The following is a 19,672-nucleotide window of genomic DNA, read 5'->3' on the forward strand; positions in this document are numbered from 1 at the left end:
GTGAAAAATTCCACATAATAATGTTAATGTCAATAAACACTCACCTGGAAGATAGTTGAAATATATATATGATTATAGATCTCAGAATAAATGAGTAGATGTGAAATATTCCAGTTCAAAGTCAATTTATCATGATCTGTGTAATCTTACAAAATAAATAAAATAAACCAGTTCTAGCTATTAAAGTAATTACATGTAGAAATCCTCCATCTGATTTCCGATTGATTTCAAAATGATTGCAATACAATTTAATTAAATTCTAATTTTAATCAGATTCTAACCAAGGAACAATCATTGTTTTCTCCAAACACTAAATGTCCGTCTGAAATATCACTAATCTCAAACTGAAATAAATAACAGTATAATCTTTGCAAAAATTAAAATCAAATAAAACAACTGCACCTAATGTTAAATATATGTAGTCTGACCTTGACCAGAAATCTACAGTTGTTCGAATTTCATATTGATCATTTTCCCGCTAAAACATTTTCAAAATTATTGTTTTGGTACAGCTGTTTTTTGGCACACTTCTTCTCAAATTTAGACTTATGAATTATGGAACAAATCAGTAGGAATTTATTGATGGCATAACATTATTTGGTAAGTTTGTTGTATATTTGAGATTTGATGAAATGAAATCTTCATATTTTTTGTCATATTTTCCATACATACATATAATATATGTACCTGTATCTTATGGTACATGTCAATAATAAGACAGCATTTTATGAGTTTCTCAAGATCCAATAGACCGTGAATTTTCTGCTTGAAAAATAAATAAAATAGAAGTCTTAAGTAAAAACCCACTTCATACAAATCTCCAAAACATTGACCTATTAATAACATTTAAGAAAATGGACAGAAGGAATGATTCACTAAATTATTTTTCTTTTTTTCCACCATCTGACATGTCATTTTTTTGCACATGATGACAAATAAATTTTAAAAATGTTACAGATGTACAAAAATGTACATGTACAATAGAATAAATACAAATGCAGGTAGTGCATAATGACAGTTGCCATGGTAACACCCCACCTTCAATGATAACATCTTCTGCAACAGATACAGGTTTTACATTGAACTGCCTAGAAATGTGGTTGCCATGGTTATTGTATGCCTGCAGATACAGATATACTGAGAGGACAGAACTTTAATTTCTATGATTACAAAGCAAATAAGATATATTTATTTACAGATACATAAAATGTACATGAGTATATAACAAATTTTTTTTAGGGCTGTGAGGTTGTGGATTTGGGTCAATTGATAGCAAATTATTTGCATTTTGTAAAGTTATTAAAATAACATGCATGGCTACAGATTTTTTCCAAGGACACTTTGTATTTGGTAAACAGGTCTGTCCATTTTAGTTTCACTAAATTTCAACAAGCTGAACAAATTTATGATAGATGTGTGCAGAGTCCAATACAAACACTCGGAAGAATACATTGTCAGTTCTTCTAACAAGTAATGCAGCCTCCAAAGTTTACACTGCCAAATAAATATGCAGTATGAATGATGGTTTCTATGGTTACATATGGTTACAATCTGCTATCTGGAAGACATATCTTAAATACAGTTGCCATGGTTACAGATCACTTAGGTCATAAACATAGACCCTTCAATGTCTATGATCGAATAAGTTTGAGTACATTTCAAGTGGTTGCTCATAATGTATATTGTCATTGGTTGATTCTGATAGCATATGCAAATGTAGTTGCTATGGTTACAGAATGTCACCTGGTACACAACCTATGTATAGTTGCCATGGCTACAAGCCATACTACAGCTGACTGCAGTAGATATGTCAGGTTAACAAGTGTCACTGTCAGTAGGTGAATCAGATAGAATATACAAGTGTACATTGTAGTTGCCATGGTTACATGAATATCTCTTGACATGACTGACTCACCTGAATGCATATACATTTTGTAACGTATTGGTAGATCTCTAATAGAAATGTGCAATTGTTACATGTATCTTTGTTGTTATTATAAAATTAACCAGTTACATTAGAAATACAGGCACCCTGCTCATTACAGTGGCATATTTCAATATAATACATCAAACAGACAGCAATATTTGAAGAAAACAACCCCTTGGAAAACAGGTGAAAGTTTTCCAGACTATCGGTAACTATAGGTACTCAATAGAAAGGTTGACCTCCCTATCCAATAGTATTACATACAAATCAACCACACATTCACACACTTTCCAACACCGTCTACATTTAATCTATTGGAATATTCAAAAAAGAAATGTCAACACAAATCAACAGTCTTCACACTTACTACAACCACAACTTGATGCGATATGTAGTGTTACCAAGGCAACATAGAATCAGAATTAGAATCATAATCAAAGTTACTGTTGGTGAGGGTGCCCTATATTGCATTTTGTGTGTAAGCCATTGTTACTCACATTTGCCATCGTGATAACAAATATAACTTAAAGATTTGAACATCCATTGTTTGTGCTTTTATTGTGTTTTACAACTTGATCTTTCAGGTCATAGCTTACATACATTTAGTCCTTTTTATCAGTAAATCGGATCTACTAAAAATCTCATTGTTAATTGTTTTTGTTTGGCAAAGGCCAATAATAGAATGGCCTTAGTAAACTGTCTATTGTATAAATACCTGTGTGCCAACACACTGTAATACTTTATGAAGCAATGTGTAATTATGTGTTTTTTATCGAAGCATGATATTACATGTTAGTCTCGCCCTCATCTGATTCTGTTCAATTCAATTTAAACTGATCCAGATCCGCATCGAATCAACTCTCCGTCCACACTAAAAATAACTGAAAGATGGACTTGATTTGGATTACATTAGCATACCTGTCCCAACGTACCAGTTTCAATTTAGATAACTTTGAATCGATTGAGTTTGCTGCAAAGCATTGTGGGTCGTTACATTTCCCAACAGGGAAGATTTTGCAGGAATTAATGGCATGTATGGAACTATTCGTCAAGCAGAGGGGATAAAAATGGAATATTGTGCTAGATTAACCAGTTTGAGTTGAGTTTGAGTATATGGTGGAGATGATTGTAGAGATCTTAATGCATATAGGAAACTAGACTAGAAGAAAGATGCATGATATTTGACAATAATCTCATAAATGGACTAGGGGGTGTAGCTAAGTAACAGGTCTGGCGAGGACTTAGACATCGATGCATGTCATATTGTTCAGTCCTCTCAGGCTTCTAAACCAAGTGTTGGCTGACAGCATGGCATGGAATGGTTAGAGCCCTTGAATGTTAGTAAATGTCTTGAAAAATCCCACTGAGGTGTAAATCTAGTTAAAGATTCAAGCCATATTTGTACTCATTTACTGTTGACTTTTCACTAGCTTGACCATATTCTCCTGTGTGTTGGTTTCCTATAGACTGAGACCCACAAGCATCTTGTTTATGGGAGTATGTGTGGCCATAGCCATCAAGTTAGTCCTGCAATGAAAATTAAGTTAGCTAGAATTGTGAAGTGAATTTGATATTTTAACAAGTGAGCAAAGTATGTCATTCTTAGATATATAATTTCAAAATCAAAACTAGTTAGAGTATCTATCTATTTCACTGTGTCCAACCAGCCAGGGGTGAACTCTCTGAACTTCCCTGCACAAGTTTCGATTCTAGAATAAATTGAGACAGATTTGATTTTGGATAAAAATGGCAAAAGATACACAAAAATCATCAATTTTCAATCAGTACAAATCCTTAGAAATACCTGGTAAATAAGATGAAAGAATTCTCATCTGGAAAGAAACCAGAATTCAATTAGTTTGTTATTGAGAGGGTAGAATGACATCTTCATAAGTATACACACACAGACTACAGGTTATACTAGATTATGGGTTTTGTGTTGAATTAGGTCAAAGCTACAATCCATGTAGTTGTAAATTGGAAAACTTATTGAGAACAGTTTTGTTACACACATGACTTTAAGTCTTGATATTGTATTCTTTTCAAAATACATTGAGTTGTATATGGATAAATTTGAATTGATTTGGGGTCAAGGCCCAATATTTTTTATTGACCATGTTTACATGTATAATGTGTAAAATGTGTACAGCAACTCTTACAAGTTGATATTTATAAGTGACTAGTGTACTACCGTACATGTCCATGTTGCACCTCAGGATTTGAAAAATATCAAGTGTTAAAGAGAAAGGATAACTTATGAATTCACTATTGATTTCATTCACTTTCAGTATGGAGCTGATTATGATCAGAAGTTCCATTAAATGTATTGCTGATTACTTCTATTTTTTTTTCAAATTGTAAGTTAACAACAGAAATGGTCAAAAACAAGCTTAACGGAAGTTGACTAGCTGGACCTGTACATCACTTCCACCTAAGTTCTTATCAATGCCAGCTCTGTACTGATCTGTGAAAGTGTATGAAACCAATGCATTTTGTATCTTGTTACACATCCATGTTTTTAGCACAACTGAACTAATAAAGTTCAGTACATGTAGTGCCATGGTGCGGTGCCTGTCTCTGTGTCTGTTTGTCTGTGTCTGTGTCTGTGTCTGTGTCTGTCTGTCTGTCTGTCTGTCTGTTTGTCTGTCTGTGTGCCTGTCTGTGTCTGTGTGTGTGTCTGCCTATCTGTCTGAATGTGTGTGTGTGTGTCTGTCTGCCTGAATGTGTGTGTGTGTGTGTGTGTGTGTGTGTGTGTGTGTGTGTGTGTGTGTGTGTGTGTGTGTGTGTGTGTGTGTGTGTGTGTGTGTGTGTGTGTGCACAACTTAAACTCAAAAACTGCCAGACTGATTGCCTTGATATTTGGTGGGGACATATTACTTGTGGTGCCTAGTTGATATTACATCTGAAAATGATCTGTATTTCAAAGCCAATGAGAAATCTAAAATTCATGATTCTGATAATACTGTTTAAACCTGAAATATTGATTTGATAAATAACACAGAAAGTTTCCAGCAAAATATCCATTGACAATATTACAATATTAACAGTACATTGATACTTTAAGGTAAAGAAATGATATTGTTTGTTATACATGGATGTCAGGTTGATGATGGAGTATTGGGTATTAAAAATGCAAGTGAATCTATGGGTTTGTATAAACTAGCTAATATTTACAAGTCAAGCAATATATATGTAAATTTTGAGCTTAATAATATCAGTAACTATATGCTATTCATGCATTCCCACTAACATATAGCCTAGAGGCTTGTCATTGGTTTTCAAATGTAGCGATCATTTCCAATGACGATTGCTAAATTTGAAAGCTGGTGTTCTTTGCAACAAGGATTGCTAAATTTGAAAGCCAACGGCAAGTCGCTGACCTAAACAGTAACACTAATAGCATGTACATGTAATAATATAATAATCAAATTGAAAACTATAACAATGCAATGAAAACATACTAAATTTATAAAAGTTACATGTCATGTATTTCTAATATTTCAGTTGTCTTGTCTGCTTACATTTGTCTCCAAATGATAAAACAATGACGTCACTCAGTAACAGGCCTGGATGCTGTGCATCATAATCAATATACCTTGTTTTGTCCATTGTAAACTTGTCTGTGAAGCTGTTATACAATGTCATTAACATGATGAACATGATATTGGGTAATTGGATCCAATATTATTCTTTACCATATAATATGACATACATGCAGTTACACATCTAACTTTACTTTTAATACTACAGGTGATGTACAGATCTCAACCATAAAGTGTTCTACATGTACAGATCTCAACCATAAAATGTTATACATGTACAGATCTCAACCATAAAGTGTTCTACATGTACAGATCTCAACCATAAAGTGTTCTACATGTACAGATCTCAACCATAAAGTGTTCTACATGTACAGATCTCAACCATAAAGTGTTATATAAGTACAGATCTCAACCATAAAGTGTTCTACATGTACAGATCTCAACCATAAAGTGTTATATAAGTACAGATCTCAACCATAAAATGTTATATAAGTACAGATCTCAACCATAAAGTGTTCTACATGTACAGATCTCAACCCTAAAGTGTTCTACATGTACAGATCTCAACCATAAAGTGTTCTACATGTACAGATCTCAACCATAAAGTGTTATATAAGTACAGATCTCAACCATAAAGTGTTATACATGTACAGATCTCAACCATAAAATGTTCTACATGTACAGATCTCAACCATAAAGTGTTCTATATGTACAGATCTCAACCATAAAGTGTTCTACATGTACAGATCTCAACCAGAATGCAACGCAACACAATGCAGCGCAATTCAATGCAACGCAATACTACGAAACACAACACAATACAGTGCAATGCAATGCAATACTACAAAACGCAATGCAACACAATGCAATGCAACACAACACTATGAAATGCAACACAATGCAGCACAGTGCAATGTAACATAGCAACGCAATGCAATGCAACACAACACAACACAACACAACACAATATAATATGAGGGTACTCAGTAGTACTGTTTGCAAAGGAGCTAGAACATTGCATAACATGACACTAGAAACAAAGGGAACTGCAGTGAGAGTGTAATGACAAAACAGTCATTTACTAGAAGTACTAATTACAACTATTGAGTGTTGTCAATCATGACAAATGGTAATTTGAAATACAATGTTCATGAACTGTTTGATAGATAGTGTATTTATAGAGTAATTAGGGATGAGGGTGTGTATTTGTCTTGACCAACATAGACACTAAAAATAGTGATTTGGAATGTTTTAATGACTTAACATGTACAAAAAATGGTGGAATCCCTTCTGTCTTGTAGCCCTGAAAATTGGAAATCCACTCTGTCCTAACATAGAGTCAAGTCATGTTGGCATTTTGATTCTAGTAGTAGTGCTGTTTTTGTAGTAGATATTGAAATCCATGCTGTTCAGCTGTAAAGTATAGCATGGAGCTCAGAAATCACTTGAAATATTATGTGTCTTGAAAGTGGTGTACATAAATTCCTTGCTTGGAGGTCAAACTCTCCTTCAATCATGAAAACACCAAGTTTCTCAAAATGAGATACATGTATGTTCCAAACTACAAGTACACTGTTAGTATATATGTAATTGTCATGATTTGAAAGCTAATATAGTGTACAAATAGCAAATTCTATATTTCTTATCTTCAGGACAGATTTTCATAAATTCAGAATAGTAGACACCATCAAGACAGTGACCCTGACATTCAGAAGTTAAAATAACACCACTTACAAGCTGTTGAATAATTTATAACAATGTCAAAGAATGTCCATAACTTGTGTTGTAAAGTACAAACCCAAACTACATGAAAGTTTATATAATAGTATCATGTATTACAAACTTGCAACATTCAGTTGTACAATATACATATATGTATACTTGTCTAGGAAATCTAAAACCAACACAAAGTTACAAGACACTGTTGTTTGTGCATACTACATTCTGTAACAGTACATGGGGTGTCATTACAGCCTGCATATATATACATATATATTTATATGTTGACTGGCCTTAGGTTGATTTTGTTCCAATGAACTAATTAATATAATGTTTATGTTTTCAAGTGTTTTCTTTGTAAGATAGCCACATGAGTTATTGTAAAATCCCTTGAAACATAAAAAAAAAATTTAAAATATTTGTGTAATATAAATGTATACTAGCTGTGTTATCATGTTGTTTTAGAATTATATACCAAAAACGAATTGGACCCAACAGTGAAAGTGTAGACAATATTATTTGTTTTAAATGATTTATCACATAGAAAACAGCAATGAAAAAAATACCTAAAATAAGACTACATTTTGTATTTAGTTCTTGGCTATAGTCTGGGAGACAATATAGACTACATTTTGTATTTAGTTCTTGGCTATAGTCTGGGAGACAATATAGACTAAAAATAACAGCTATTTCCATAATGTGGCGTACCAAACAAAGTAAGGTGAACCACAAAAGTAACACATTTCTAGTTGCTGTGTGTCATTTTACCATTAGTATAGGAAAAATAGACTGTAAATACATAGCTGAAATTGTCATTATCGTCCGCAAGAGATGAATTAAATACTGACAACTACTGATCCTTTCAGTCTGTAGGGAAAATAGACTGCATTAAAATGTTGATATAAATTCATTCAGCTCTGCTTGCTATTTTTGTAGCATTTTTAAAAGCTTTGCTCTGATTTGTAAGAAAAATGGAAATTATCATTGCCTACAATTGTATGTTAGGGAAAAGATAAGAAAATAGAGTGGAACATGAATAATGCTTTGTAAGCAGCGGCCATGTTATTCAGAGTTTTAGAATGTGAAACATACATATACATGTTTTTTGTATGAAATGAACATAAAACTGAGAAAACTTAGCTGTGGGTAAAACATAGATCAGTGTACATGGAACTTTGTGTTATACATGTAGACTTATAATAGTTTTATATCAAACATAAAAAATGGTCGTTTTTGTGGAACCCAGCTTTTAGAACAATGTGAAATCTAAACTCTTTGTATAAAACATATATGGACATGTAGAAGTATGACAGTACATGTACCTTTATAAAGACCATAATAAAACATACCTATAAAGTTATATGAAATACTCCAATAGTGTACAGACTTTAGCAACATAGGAATTTAGAAGAACTCAACATTACCTCATCATGTATAGCCTCTGAACTGTTGTCGTACTCCTACACTATATATACATATATACACATACATGTATAGCCTCTGAACTGTTGTCGTACTCCTACACTATATATACATATATACACATACATGTATAGCCTCTGAACTGTTGTCGTACTCCTACACTATATATACATATATACACATACACATACATGTATAGCCTCTGAACTGTTGTCGTACTCCTACACTATATATACATATATACACATACATGTATAGCCTCTGAACTGTTGTACTCCTACACTATATATACATATATACACATACACATACATGTATAGCCTCTGAACTGTTGTACTCCTACACTATATATACATATATACACATACACATACATGTATAGCCTCTGAACTGTTGTCGTACTCCTACACTATATATACATATATACACATACATGTATAGCCTCTGAACTGTTGTCGTGCTCCTACACTATATATACATATATACACATACATGTATAGCCCCTGAACTGTTGTCGTATTCCTACACTATATACATTGTACATATACGTACATGTAGTCTACAATTTAGTGTCTAAACCTCTATATACAGTCTGTAAGGCATGACATGTAGTACCACCTTATCAGCCAGCACCCATGTAAAGAGAAGACTCATTGAATCTGAATGACACTACATATGTTGCAGTCAAACCTGTATATTACTGGATAACTGGAACATTAAAAATCATTGCATACTAGATTCTATAGTTAAACACTCTTTCAAGTTCACACATACATGATGTTGTTCACCGTTAAGTTTAGCTCATGATTGATGTCTGTGAAGTTATTAATAAAATTGATATTAGTATTGTTATGTTGCAGTTAGTAAGTACCAAGCTGTCCATTTTACTGTTATTGTAATATGTACTGTAAAGTATATTTGAATACCCAGGAGCTCCGGTAACATTGACAGCAGCCTCACAATATTTACCCTATAAATGTTTTGACCACCTGTTGATTCTAGAAGATAATAAAATTGACCTGAGTTCTATTCCTCTGATTTATAGAACTATACTAGTAAAGAGTAGCTAAGTGCACTAGCCTGGATGACCAGATTCTTTGAAATTACATGTATGTATTCAAAATTATCGTGAAATGTTTCTCAGTGCTGTCAAATTTATCCAATTTCCTCTTCCTGTTGCATAAGATGAAAAATCAGAGTTATGATTGTACTGTATTAAAGTGTAAAGATCAAAAGCTAAGTTGAAGACATGAAAAATAATCTGTTTCATTTAATACATACATGTATGTAAGTCGTGAGCGTATTGCCGTAGGGTTTATTTTCCCAGATCCGAATAAAGTCAGCCATCTGAAAAAAACGACTACATGTGATTAAGTGTGTCCCTACTTATTCACCAACTAATAATAACTCCATTATTAGGCAGTCTTTCCTCTCTCACTATAGTAAACTTCAGTGCATATCAAGGAGCCTATGATGGTTGTCATGGTGACGGCCTTCTGTTGACCCTTACAGCTTGATTGTCAATAGTTGGTTAGAGACTGTTTATTGTATAGGGGATCTCCAGATTTAGACAGGCAGTTTAAATGAACAAAAAGAGTTCACATCACATGCACACTTTGACATTTTGAATTGTGGGTTTAAACTCAGTCATGTTGTTACTTGCAATGTGTTTACCGCCGTGTATAATTATGTTGTATGTCTGATTATTCTGACCTGTTCAGACGCTGTAAGCATATTATGTCATGCTTTGTTGCAGACGCTGTCTTACTACTTATTTATTCATTTATCTTTTTTGAGGAAATGATCGATTTTAATTAATATGCTTTTTTGTTCTAGTGGAGAAATATGAGTGAGCTAAGGGGCCTTGTCAGCAAGACAAGTACAAACAGTAACATGTACCCATATTGCCATAAGGTAGAATTATGATACCTTGGAGGTAGAATTATCTAATTGTATCACATATTAGAAATGTTTATAAAAATGTACTGACATAATTTGATGATAAAAACACAGAAAACATGTAGTCGAAGCTGTACTGGCTGCAACTGGAATGTCATTTTGTGAAAAGATTTGTTTTGTAAAATTGCACACCTTGAACACTAGCCGTGGGGAAAACACATTGTTTGTAACTATATACATGCTACAATAAACCAAATCAGATTGATTTTTGGGTCCAAACCTAAAATATGTGCCTTCAACAGCAATCACAATTTGAACCAGAGTGTCACTGTACTATGTATTGATATGATTGGCAACTAATTAATATGTTCAACGTCTTAAAGTAACAATTTTCAGTGAATATATTGTGGTTGGCTGATTAAAAAATGATACTCCAGTTACAACTAGTACTGTTTTCACACCAACAGATTCAAAAGCACTACCTCACCTACAGGTATGGATAATATGGACCACTAATTAGCAGATACAATGTCTTTTTGATTGACCCATTTTGAGTGAATATATCTTTGATTGATTGATAAAAAAAATGTCCCAGTTACAGCTAATGCAGATTCAAAGAATCAAAGTCATTGAATTTTGGAGTAGTTTGTTTTTCACGTACAAATCAACAAATAAAAGTGATTCAGACTGTCTTTGTATACATGTACGTGATTTTACTTTAAAATAAAGTTAATAATACTTCAAATGAATTCTTAGGCATGAACATTTATGTATAAGTATACAAATTAGTATCTTTACTATCTTGTTACCTAGGTAACCATAAAATAAGTAAACAAAAAGCTCTATGAAAATGACAACACCAGAGGTTTCTGTTTACTGATAACTTTTCATTTTTCATCTCTGAAATGATAGTCTAGAGGGCTATCCTTGGCTTTGAAGAAGATTCCAAAGAATTTACAATGTGTCAACTTTCTGTACATGAAAACATAACTTTTTCCTGAGTTTTAACATGGACCGGGATCTATGATTTTAACAACTACTTGAAAAAGATAAAATAATTTTCGTCCATTTTATTGGAAGTCAATTTTTGGCTATTTTTTGTCATGCAGATGTAGAATTTGACACCTGTTATAATTTCAAGGAGAAGAATTACCAGTGTTGCTATTGTTTCTTGTGTTCTCAAACTTGTTGAACTCTGACGAGAATCTGACCTAGTGACCTCTGGAGGGAATGTTGATGTGTACATTTGGTCCACACAATATCCATTGTCATGATAAGAATAGAACAATCTACTCTCTGAAGAGATCTCTTCACCAAATATTCACACCCTATCATTATACAAAATAGTTTTCTCCACCTCTATTCAAATGTTGTCTAAATTTAGCTGAGTCTCATCTCTTTAACTACAAGGCTGGTATAAGTACTTTGGTTATAGCCTTAAACTGTGTTTTCTGTATACACACTGACCTGAAATAACAAGTCATTAAAACCACAATGGTATTTTTTCACAATGGTTGTAGATATTTTTGGTATTTTGGTATTGTGTTTGTTCTTAGGTGTCTGATCATAACAGGTACTTGGTAAATAAGTGTTTGTGGTAATTGGTAAACAAATATTTGGTTGGACTTAATAAACAAATATTTGTTGTGATTCCAGAATGCACTTTCACCTATCTAAAGTATTTGCTGTTTTCAAACATATGAATGGTCATTAATGTACTTGATGTGTTGGACTTAAATACTAGCCTGAAGTGGGAACCCTAAAAATGAAGTGGAATAACATTAACAGTGAAATCATTTGCAGGGACTATATTTGTCAAATTGATATCATTGCAGGGACTGTATTTTGATCCAGAGCAAAAGAATGATCCCATTTAATCTTTATTAAGATAACACTAATGCAATGACCTGGGATTGAAACATGGCCCTTTAAGTGCCAAATCTGTTGAAGTTGAAGAAGTTAAAAATTTAATTCATCTTCTGAAATTACAAGATGACATTAATGGAATTAGCATTATAGATAAAGTACTATTCGTGGTTTATAGTTGTGAGTGAAAAAAAAAGATTGTTGTGCTGGAAGTGGAGTTGGGGAAGGGGTTTCAATACTGCCTTCTTGTTAAAACAATCTCACATTTCCCAAAATGAAAGTATACAGGTTGGCTACAACTTTGAATGAAAACCAGAAGAATTTGAGAAAATGTTCACTTTTTTCACCAAAAAAATATATACTGAGACTTCTTTTGTTTTTGTAACCTAAAAAATAGTTTGAGATTCTGTGCAAAGTATGTGTTCATACACAGAACTCATTGAACTGTATTGGTCTGTTTTTGTAGAATAATTATGTGAAAACGTTGTTTGATGTGAAAAATCTATACATGTTTTGTATTAGTTCCAAACCTAAGGGCGTATATAATTTACCTAGCGTATTTTGGCGAAATCACTCTGCCATCTTTAGCTACTATGTGTAATGTCCACAGTAGAAGATATAGTGTATACACAGAGTACAAAATGACTACTTCACATTTCTTATAGTACTCTCCTTAATTTCTAGTGTTGCTGACATAATCCTACACTTTGACTATCTGGTATAAAGGTTACTTGACAACCAGTTTTACAAGTATTAGAAACCAAACTTTCCCTTTGTTGTATGAATTATACTATTTGTTTTACACTACTGACAAAGTGAAGTGTCTTGGCAACAGTAGCAGTGTACATGTATATACATGTAGTATGAATGTACTCTCTTTTTCTACTTTTTATGGCTTTGTAAATAAGGTTCATAACTAGAAGCAACATATCTATATGTACATAGACCACAATACATTGTACTTAATGTTCATCTAGGAACATAGAGGGCGCTATTCAAGTATGAAAATACTTCTGCTACAAAATATGTACGTGGATATATGCATGTCACCACAATAATTTCAGTGCATTGTGTGGCATCTAACACCATAGAGGGCGCTGTATAATTACAAAAAATTAATGTAGATGCTGCTGTGAATATATGTATCTTATTCTTGAAGAAAGTACAGTATACCGAAAAATGAAATTAAGCATTTTGGTTTACTGATATCTATTCTTTTCAGTTAAAAAGTCCCATCCCTTGAATTTAAATATTCTATAGTATTTGTGTTGTATTACAGCAATGTGACTCATCATATATATACATTACTTAGAAGTTTTTCTTTCATTTTCATTTCAGGGTGGCCGGGAATTCAGCCTATATTTTAGGAACATTAGCTGAGAATGATCTCGGTCAGAAACGAGTATTATCAATATTACAAGACAAAGATGCACTGAAGATTTTAGATGACCTGACAACAATGTTAGCATTTGATGACCCAGAGTCTGTCATGAATGCTGCAGGAACCATGGGAACACTGGTAAACACATTCTATGTCCAATTAAAGCCCAATTAATTTATTTTTGGTTTGAACTTAGTTTTCAATGTTCTAGGAGTCGTTTTTCCATGAAAACAGAATCTAATGAGAAATACATACTTATCAATAATTCCTGAGTCTTATGAAATTTGTGGAAATGAAATCCAGGAATACAGACTGAATTCTGTTTTTAGTAGATTGGACCCTTTTTGAAAGCAGTCTACAATACATATGATTGGTTACTTTGACAGAGGACAACTACTCTTTACACTAACCGTAATGTTAATATGCCATTGTTTCTTTCTGCAGGCTGAAACTACTGAGGGGAGAGAGTGGATGTTGCATCATTCCTGTGTTAGTATTATGCTGGTTAGAGTCACTAATTTACTAACCAGTGATAACATGTGGACAGCTAGCAATGCTGCACTAGTTCTAGCTAGGTAAGTTGCAATACAATTTAGTTTTGGGTAGTTAGGTAGCTTACCAATGATAACATGTACAGCTAGCAATGCTGCACTAGTTCTAGTTCTAGCTAGGTAAGTTGCAATACAATTTAGTTTTGGGTAGTTAGGTAGCTTACCAATGATAACATGTACAGCTAGCAATGCTGCACTAGTTCTAGCTAGGTAAGTTGCAATACAATTTAGTTTTGGGTAGTTGGGTAGCTTACCAATGATAACGTGTACAGTTAGCACTGCTACACTGGTTTTGGCTAGGTTAGTTGCTAATCACACCATAGAGGGCACTGTTAAAGTTTACCCTTAGGCCTAATAAAAAATATTGTGTGGTTCCGATTACGCTCAATTTTAGAATATGTGGGGTAGGTAGATTTTGTATTTTATTTTATTATATATTTTATTCATGTGTGAGTGTCTAGTTCAGGTTTCCATTGTTTTCCAAATGGTCTCTGTGTTATTGGTTTCTTCCTATCAGATGTACAGCCATTACAGATTGGAAGAATAGTTTTATATTGTCTTTTTAAGTTGATGTCAGTTTCCGCATCCACTATTTCTCGTGAGACTTCACAATGTTGCAATTTTATTAATTTTTTTCTTTTTTCGAATACAAAAAAAAAAGAGTTTAGGGTTGGCAGTGAAAAGCTAGGTGGGGTAGGGTAACCGGAACCAAACAATTATCTTTTTTTTAGGCCTTATCATGAATAAACAGAGAATGATGTAGAGTACATAGGCAGAGTGCTTCTTATGAAACTTGAATATTACTGTGAGTTTATAATTTGTTAGTCACTTTATCGTACATGTAGCTGAGAAAAAAAAATCACAACAGGTATTTAGTACTGTATTCAGTAACATTTTAACCGAGTAGTGACCAATGTTTTGTGACAGGTTGACCATATCTGAGGAAGGTAGTGATCAAATCCTGACTCACAAAGAATCTCAAGACATTTTATCTAAACTGGTGCTATCCTTAGGACTTGATGATGCAGGTAAGTTAACAAACAAACAAACAAACAAACAGAGTAACACCAAGAGTTATACTGTTAACCTTAGATATTTTGACCGCTAGAAAATTTTGTTTTTGTATTCTTCAACTAGTTCCCAAAGATTAATGTTTACAAATTTCTAAGCCTGGTATACTCTGTTCATATACAAGAAAACAACAATTGAAGTTTAGCCATTACTTATTTTCACATTTTTGTTCACCAGTAAAATAACAAAAATAAGTGTAGTGAAAGTTTCCAAATTTACAGTATTACCTGCATGAAACGTTTCACTTCTTCAGGTCAACAGACTTTGAAGCTAGCTGTCCATTTCCTTGTTCTACCTCTAGGCGGCGTTGTAGTTACAAGCAACCAGGTTACCTTATGAATGTTTTCTTGGAAATAAGTGTTGAATATTAGCATTGCCAGACAGGGAAATACTGTAATTCTATCATGACATCCTGTGACTGTCAGCATGGTTTGATATTTAAAAAATGACAGTAGTAGACCACAAAAGTTCTGTTTGAATTGTTAAAAAGTCACTTTAAATTTAGTTCATTGACTGGAAGATTAAATTAACAATGTCTTCTATTGTGTACAGGTCGTGGTATGAATGCTGCATTTGCTATAGGTAGACTTTGTGATATGGAGAAAGGTAGAGCTAGATTACTGCAACTTAGGGAGTCAAATCAAATGGTAAGTATTGGATGATGGGGAGTCTTGTCATTTCAAACATATTACTGCACATTTCAAGTTAGTGTTCACATTTCAAGTTAGTGTTCACTGCCTCAGTTTGATGCAACCACACAGAAATCATTAAGAAACTACACATACCAAAATTTAAGATAGCAAGATTGAATGAATTTAGTTTCTTAGAACATTTTGTCTAAATGAAATGAACTTAAACGTACCACCATGCAAACATCAAAATATTGTTGCTTGTGTATCTGCATCCAGTTGCAGTGCGTTTAACTGGATTTAGACAAAATGTAGCAAAAAATGCAATCTTGCTGTCTGAAAGTGTGCAGTTTCTTATTGGTTGCTGTATGGTTATATCAAATGAAATCAGTGAACAGTCTTTTATTTGAGTAGTTTTAGGCCATCAACCCATAATAATTGTAAATAAACAAAAATTATCCAAATCAGCCAGGGATATATCAGTTGGTGGAAAAAAATGTAGTAGAACATTTATGATGAGAAGAATTTTTAAGTTGCTTTTTCACTCTCATCCCTTGGAAAAAGAAGGGGGGGGGGGAGATGAAGTTTTATCAAGATATATGTTTAGATATCAGTTGTTGAAAAAGGGAAGATATGACTTGAAACCGTCGATAAGATTTTAAACACAATCTTTCTGTTATCTCTTCCAGATTACATCATTATGTACAATGCTAGGTAGTCAAGATACTGGTTGTAGTAAGAATGCATGTTTTGCTATCAGTTGTTTAGCTGGTAGTGAAGATGGCCATGATAGACTACTTGATAACCCATCATCAGAATCCATGCTGTGCACACTTGCCAAACTATTAGATGCTGAAGATACGGAGACTGGATGGTTTGCTGCAATGTAAGGCAGTTATTTATCACAAATTATAACATTCACTTTCAACATTCACATTATCCCCTCTCTGTCTTTTTGAAAATAATTCATTTTGTAAAGTTTTTAAAACCTTAAAATGTTGTAGAGACAAACTCAGTAGACTTTATTCGTGTATGAATTAAATAATTGTGACAATTGATACAAAAATACATCAAAAAGTAAGTCTGAAGTCTGAAGCCAGAAGACAAATTTTTACCCCAAACCAAATTACGGAGATAAGTAACATTAGGGTTAATCAGAGAACAGCACAGGGAACCTTGCACATCCCAGCTTATGTTGATAACATAATAGTAAACAGCTGATTGTTGTTGTTGTTTACAATACATGTTTATTAAATCAATCTTTTTCAACAGGACTTTACGGACACTAGCCAGTAAGAAGAAGGGTTGTCTTAGACTGAGGGATCACAAACAAATCAACCAAGCACTCAAGGTATGTCAATTGTGTGGAGTAGAGATCACAAACAAACAAATCAACCAAGCACTCAAGGTATGTCAATTGTGTGGAGTAGAGATCACAAACAAACAAATCAACCAAGCACTCAAGGTATGTCAATTGTGTGGAGTAGAGATCACAAACAAATCAACCAAGCACTCAAGGTATGTCAATTGTGTGGAGTAGAGATCACAAACAAATCAACCAAGCACTCAAGGTATGTCAATTGTGTGGAGTAGAGATCACAAACAAATCAACCAAGCACTCAAGGTATGTCAATTGTGTGGAGTAGAGATCACAAACAAATCAACCAAGCACTCAAGGTATGTCAATTGTGTGGAGTAGAGATCACAAACAAATCAACCAAGCACTCAAGGTATGTCAATTGTGTGGAGTAGAGATCACAAACAAATCAACCAAGCACTCAAGGTATGTCAATTGTGTGGAGTAGAGATCGCAAACAAATCAACCAAGCACTCAAGGTATGTCAATTGTGTGGAGTAGAGATCACAGACAAATCAACCAAGCACTCAAGGTATGTCAATTGTGTGGAGTAGAGATCACAAACAAACAAATCAACCAAGCACTCAAGGTATGTCAATTGTAGGGAGTAGAGATCACAAACAAACAAATCAACCAAGCACTCAAGGTATGTCAATTGTGTGGAGTAGAGATCACAAACAAATCAACCAAGCACTCAAGGTATGTCAATTGTGTGGAGTAGAGATCACAAACAAACAAATCAACCAAGAACTCAAGGTATGTCAATTGTAGGGAGTAGAGATCACAAACAAATCAACTAAGCACTCAAGGTATGTCAATTGTGTGGAGTAGAGATCACAAACAAATCAACCAAGCACTCAAGGTATGTCAATTGTGTGGAGTAGAGATCACAAACAAATCAAATCAAACAAATAGAAATGGTAGCAGTAGGGATAGTCTAGCTGCTAGACCTCAGGCTTTCTGCTAATAGATATGGTAGCATTAGGGATAGTCTAACTGCTAGACCTCAGGCTTTCTGCTAATAGATATGAGGGTGGTACACCCAAGCTATCGCCCTCAATAGCAACTTTTGGTCACCTTCACAGTGAGCAGAATAGCCTGAGGGGTCTAACAGCTAGACTACATTGGGGATTGAATCAGCAATGTGTAGATTTTGGAGGTATGTATGAGTGTATCATAGTCCCTATGACCATTCAGTTAACATGATACATATAACAGTCACTAACAGGAAGATTAGCCCCGGCCAACTAAGCTACCACCTTTAAATAAAGTTTAGTAAATAATAAATAAAAGAGATAAGTTTTTCTTGAGAGCACTAAGCCCGCTTGTAATTTCTGAGTTCCCAATTGATAAATTGGACATCTTTTGGTGACTTCATTGTATTCTGAAATGACACCACAACAACCATCAGACCAAAGCTTCTCTCTTCCTTTTCTCCAAGTCGTCTTGTGAATTTTTTGAAGGAAGAATGTTGAAATGTAGTAGTAAGTTTTTTTATAAACTTTTACCCTATCTATTATATTCATAATATCTTCACTGTTTTGATTTCTGAATTTCTATTTATAGGAAGTAGAGACAAAACCAGGTATTCACGATGACTTGAAAGAAGAAATCGCTTTGACTTTAGAAATTTTGAAGAAATTAGAGAAGCCACACACACCCAAAGTCAAGGTTATTGATGCTTTCTGTATAGCTGCTGAATGGGCAGAAGTCACATTGAAAAGTGGACTCAATATTTCATATAAACTTTATGAAGGTAAGGGAACACTCATAGACAGTGGAAATGTGAATTCTTGTAAATTCTTGAAATTTAATTGATTAAATTGCACCGTTGATAGTAATCTGTGGTACATATGTAGTAATCTGTGGTACATATGTAGTAATCTGTGGTACATATGTAGTAATCTGTGGTACATATGTAGTAATCTGTGGTACATATGTAGTAATCACTGGTACATATGTAGTAATCTGTGGTACATATGTAGTAATCTCTGGTACATATGTAGTAATCTCTGGTACATATGTAGTAATCTGTGGTACATATGTAGTAATCTCTGGTACATATGTAGTAATCTCTGGTACATATGTAGTAATCTGTGGTACATATGTAGTAATCTCTGGTACATATGTAGTAATCTCTGGTACATATGTAGTAATCTGTGGTACATATGTAGTAATCTGTGGTACATATGTAGTAATCTCTGGTACATATGTAGTAATCTGTGGTACATATGTAGTAATCTCTGGTACATATGTAGTAATCTGTGGTACATATGTAGTAATCTCTGGTACATATGTAGTAATCTCT

The 19,672-nt window shown here is 33.7% G+C and overlaps 1 protein-coding gene across 1 annotated transcript in view; it reads left to right on the forward strand.

Moving 5' to 3' along the window:
* LOC144440857 (uncharacterized) overlaps positions 1–19,672 on the forward strand; it is a 56,659-nt gene that overhangs the window by 10,281 nt on the left and 26,706 nt on the right. The window contains exons 2-8 of the mRNA XM_078130287.1: positions 13,714–13,894; positions 14,201–14,331; positions 15,235–15,335; positions 15,931–16,025; positions 16,697–16,893; positions 17,280–17,358; positions 18,931–19,120. Coding sequence (XP_077986413.1) covers positions 13,714–13,894; positions 14,201–14,331; positions 15,235–15,335; positions 15,931–16,025; positions 16,697–16,893; positions 17,280–17,358; positions 18,931–19,120 — 974 coding nt within the window. The remainder of the gene's footprint in view (positions 1–13,713; positions 13,895–14,200; positions 14,332–15,234; positions 15,336–15,930; positions 16,026–16,696; positions 16,894–17,279; positions 17,359–18,930; positions 19,121–19,672) is intronic.

The sequence above is a fragment of the Glandiceps talaboti genome, chromosome 10 (genome assembly GCF_964340395.1).
Source record: "Glandiceps talaboti chromosome 10, keGlaTala1.1, whole genome shotgun sequence".
Classification (NCBI taxonomy): domain Eukaryota; kingdom Metazoa; phylum Hemichordata; class Enteropneusta; family Spengelidae; genus Glandiceps; species Glandiceps talaboti.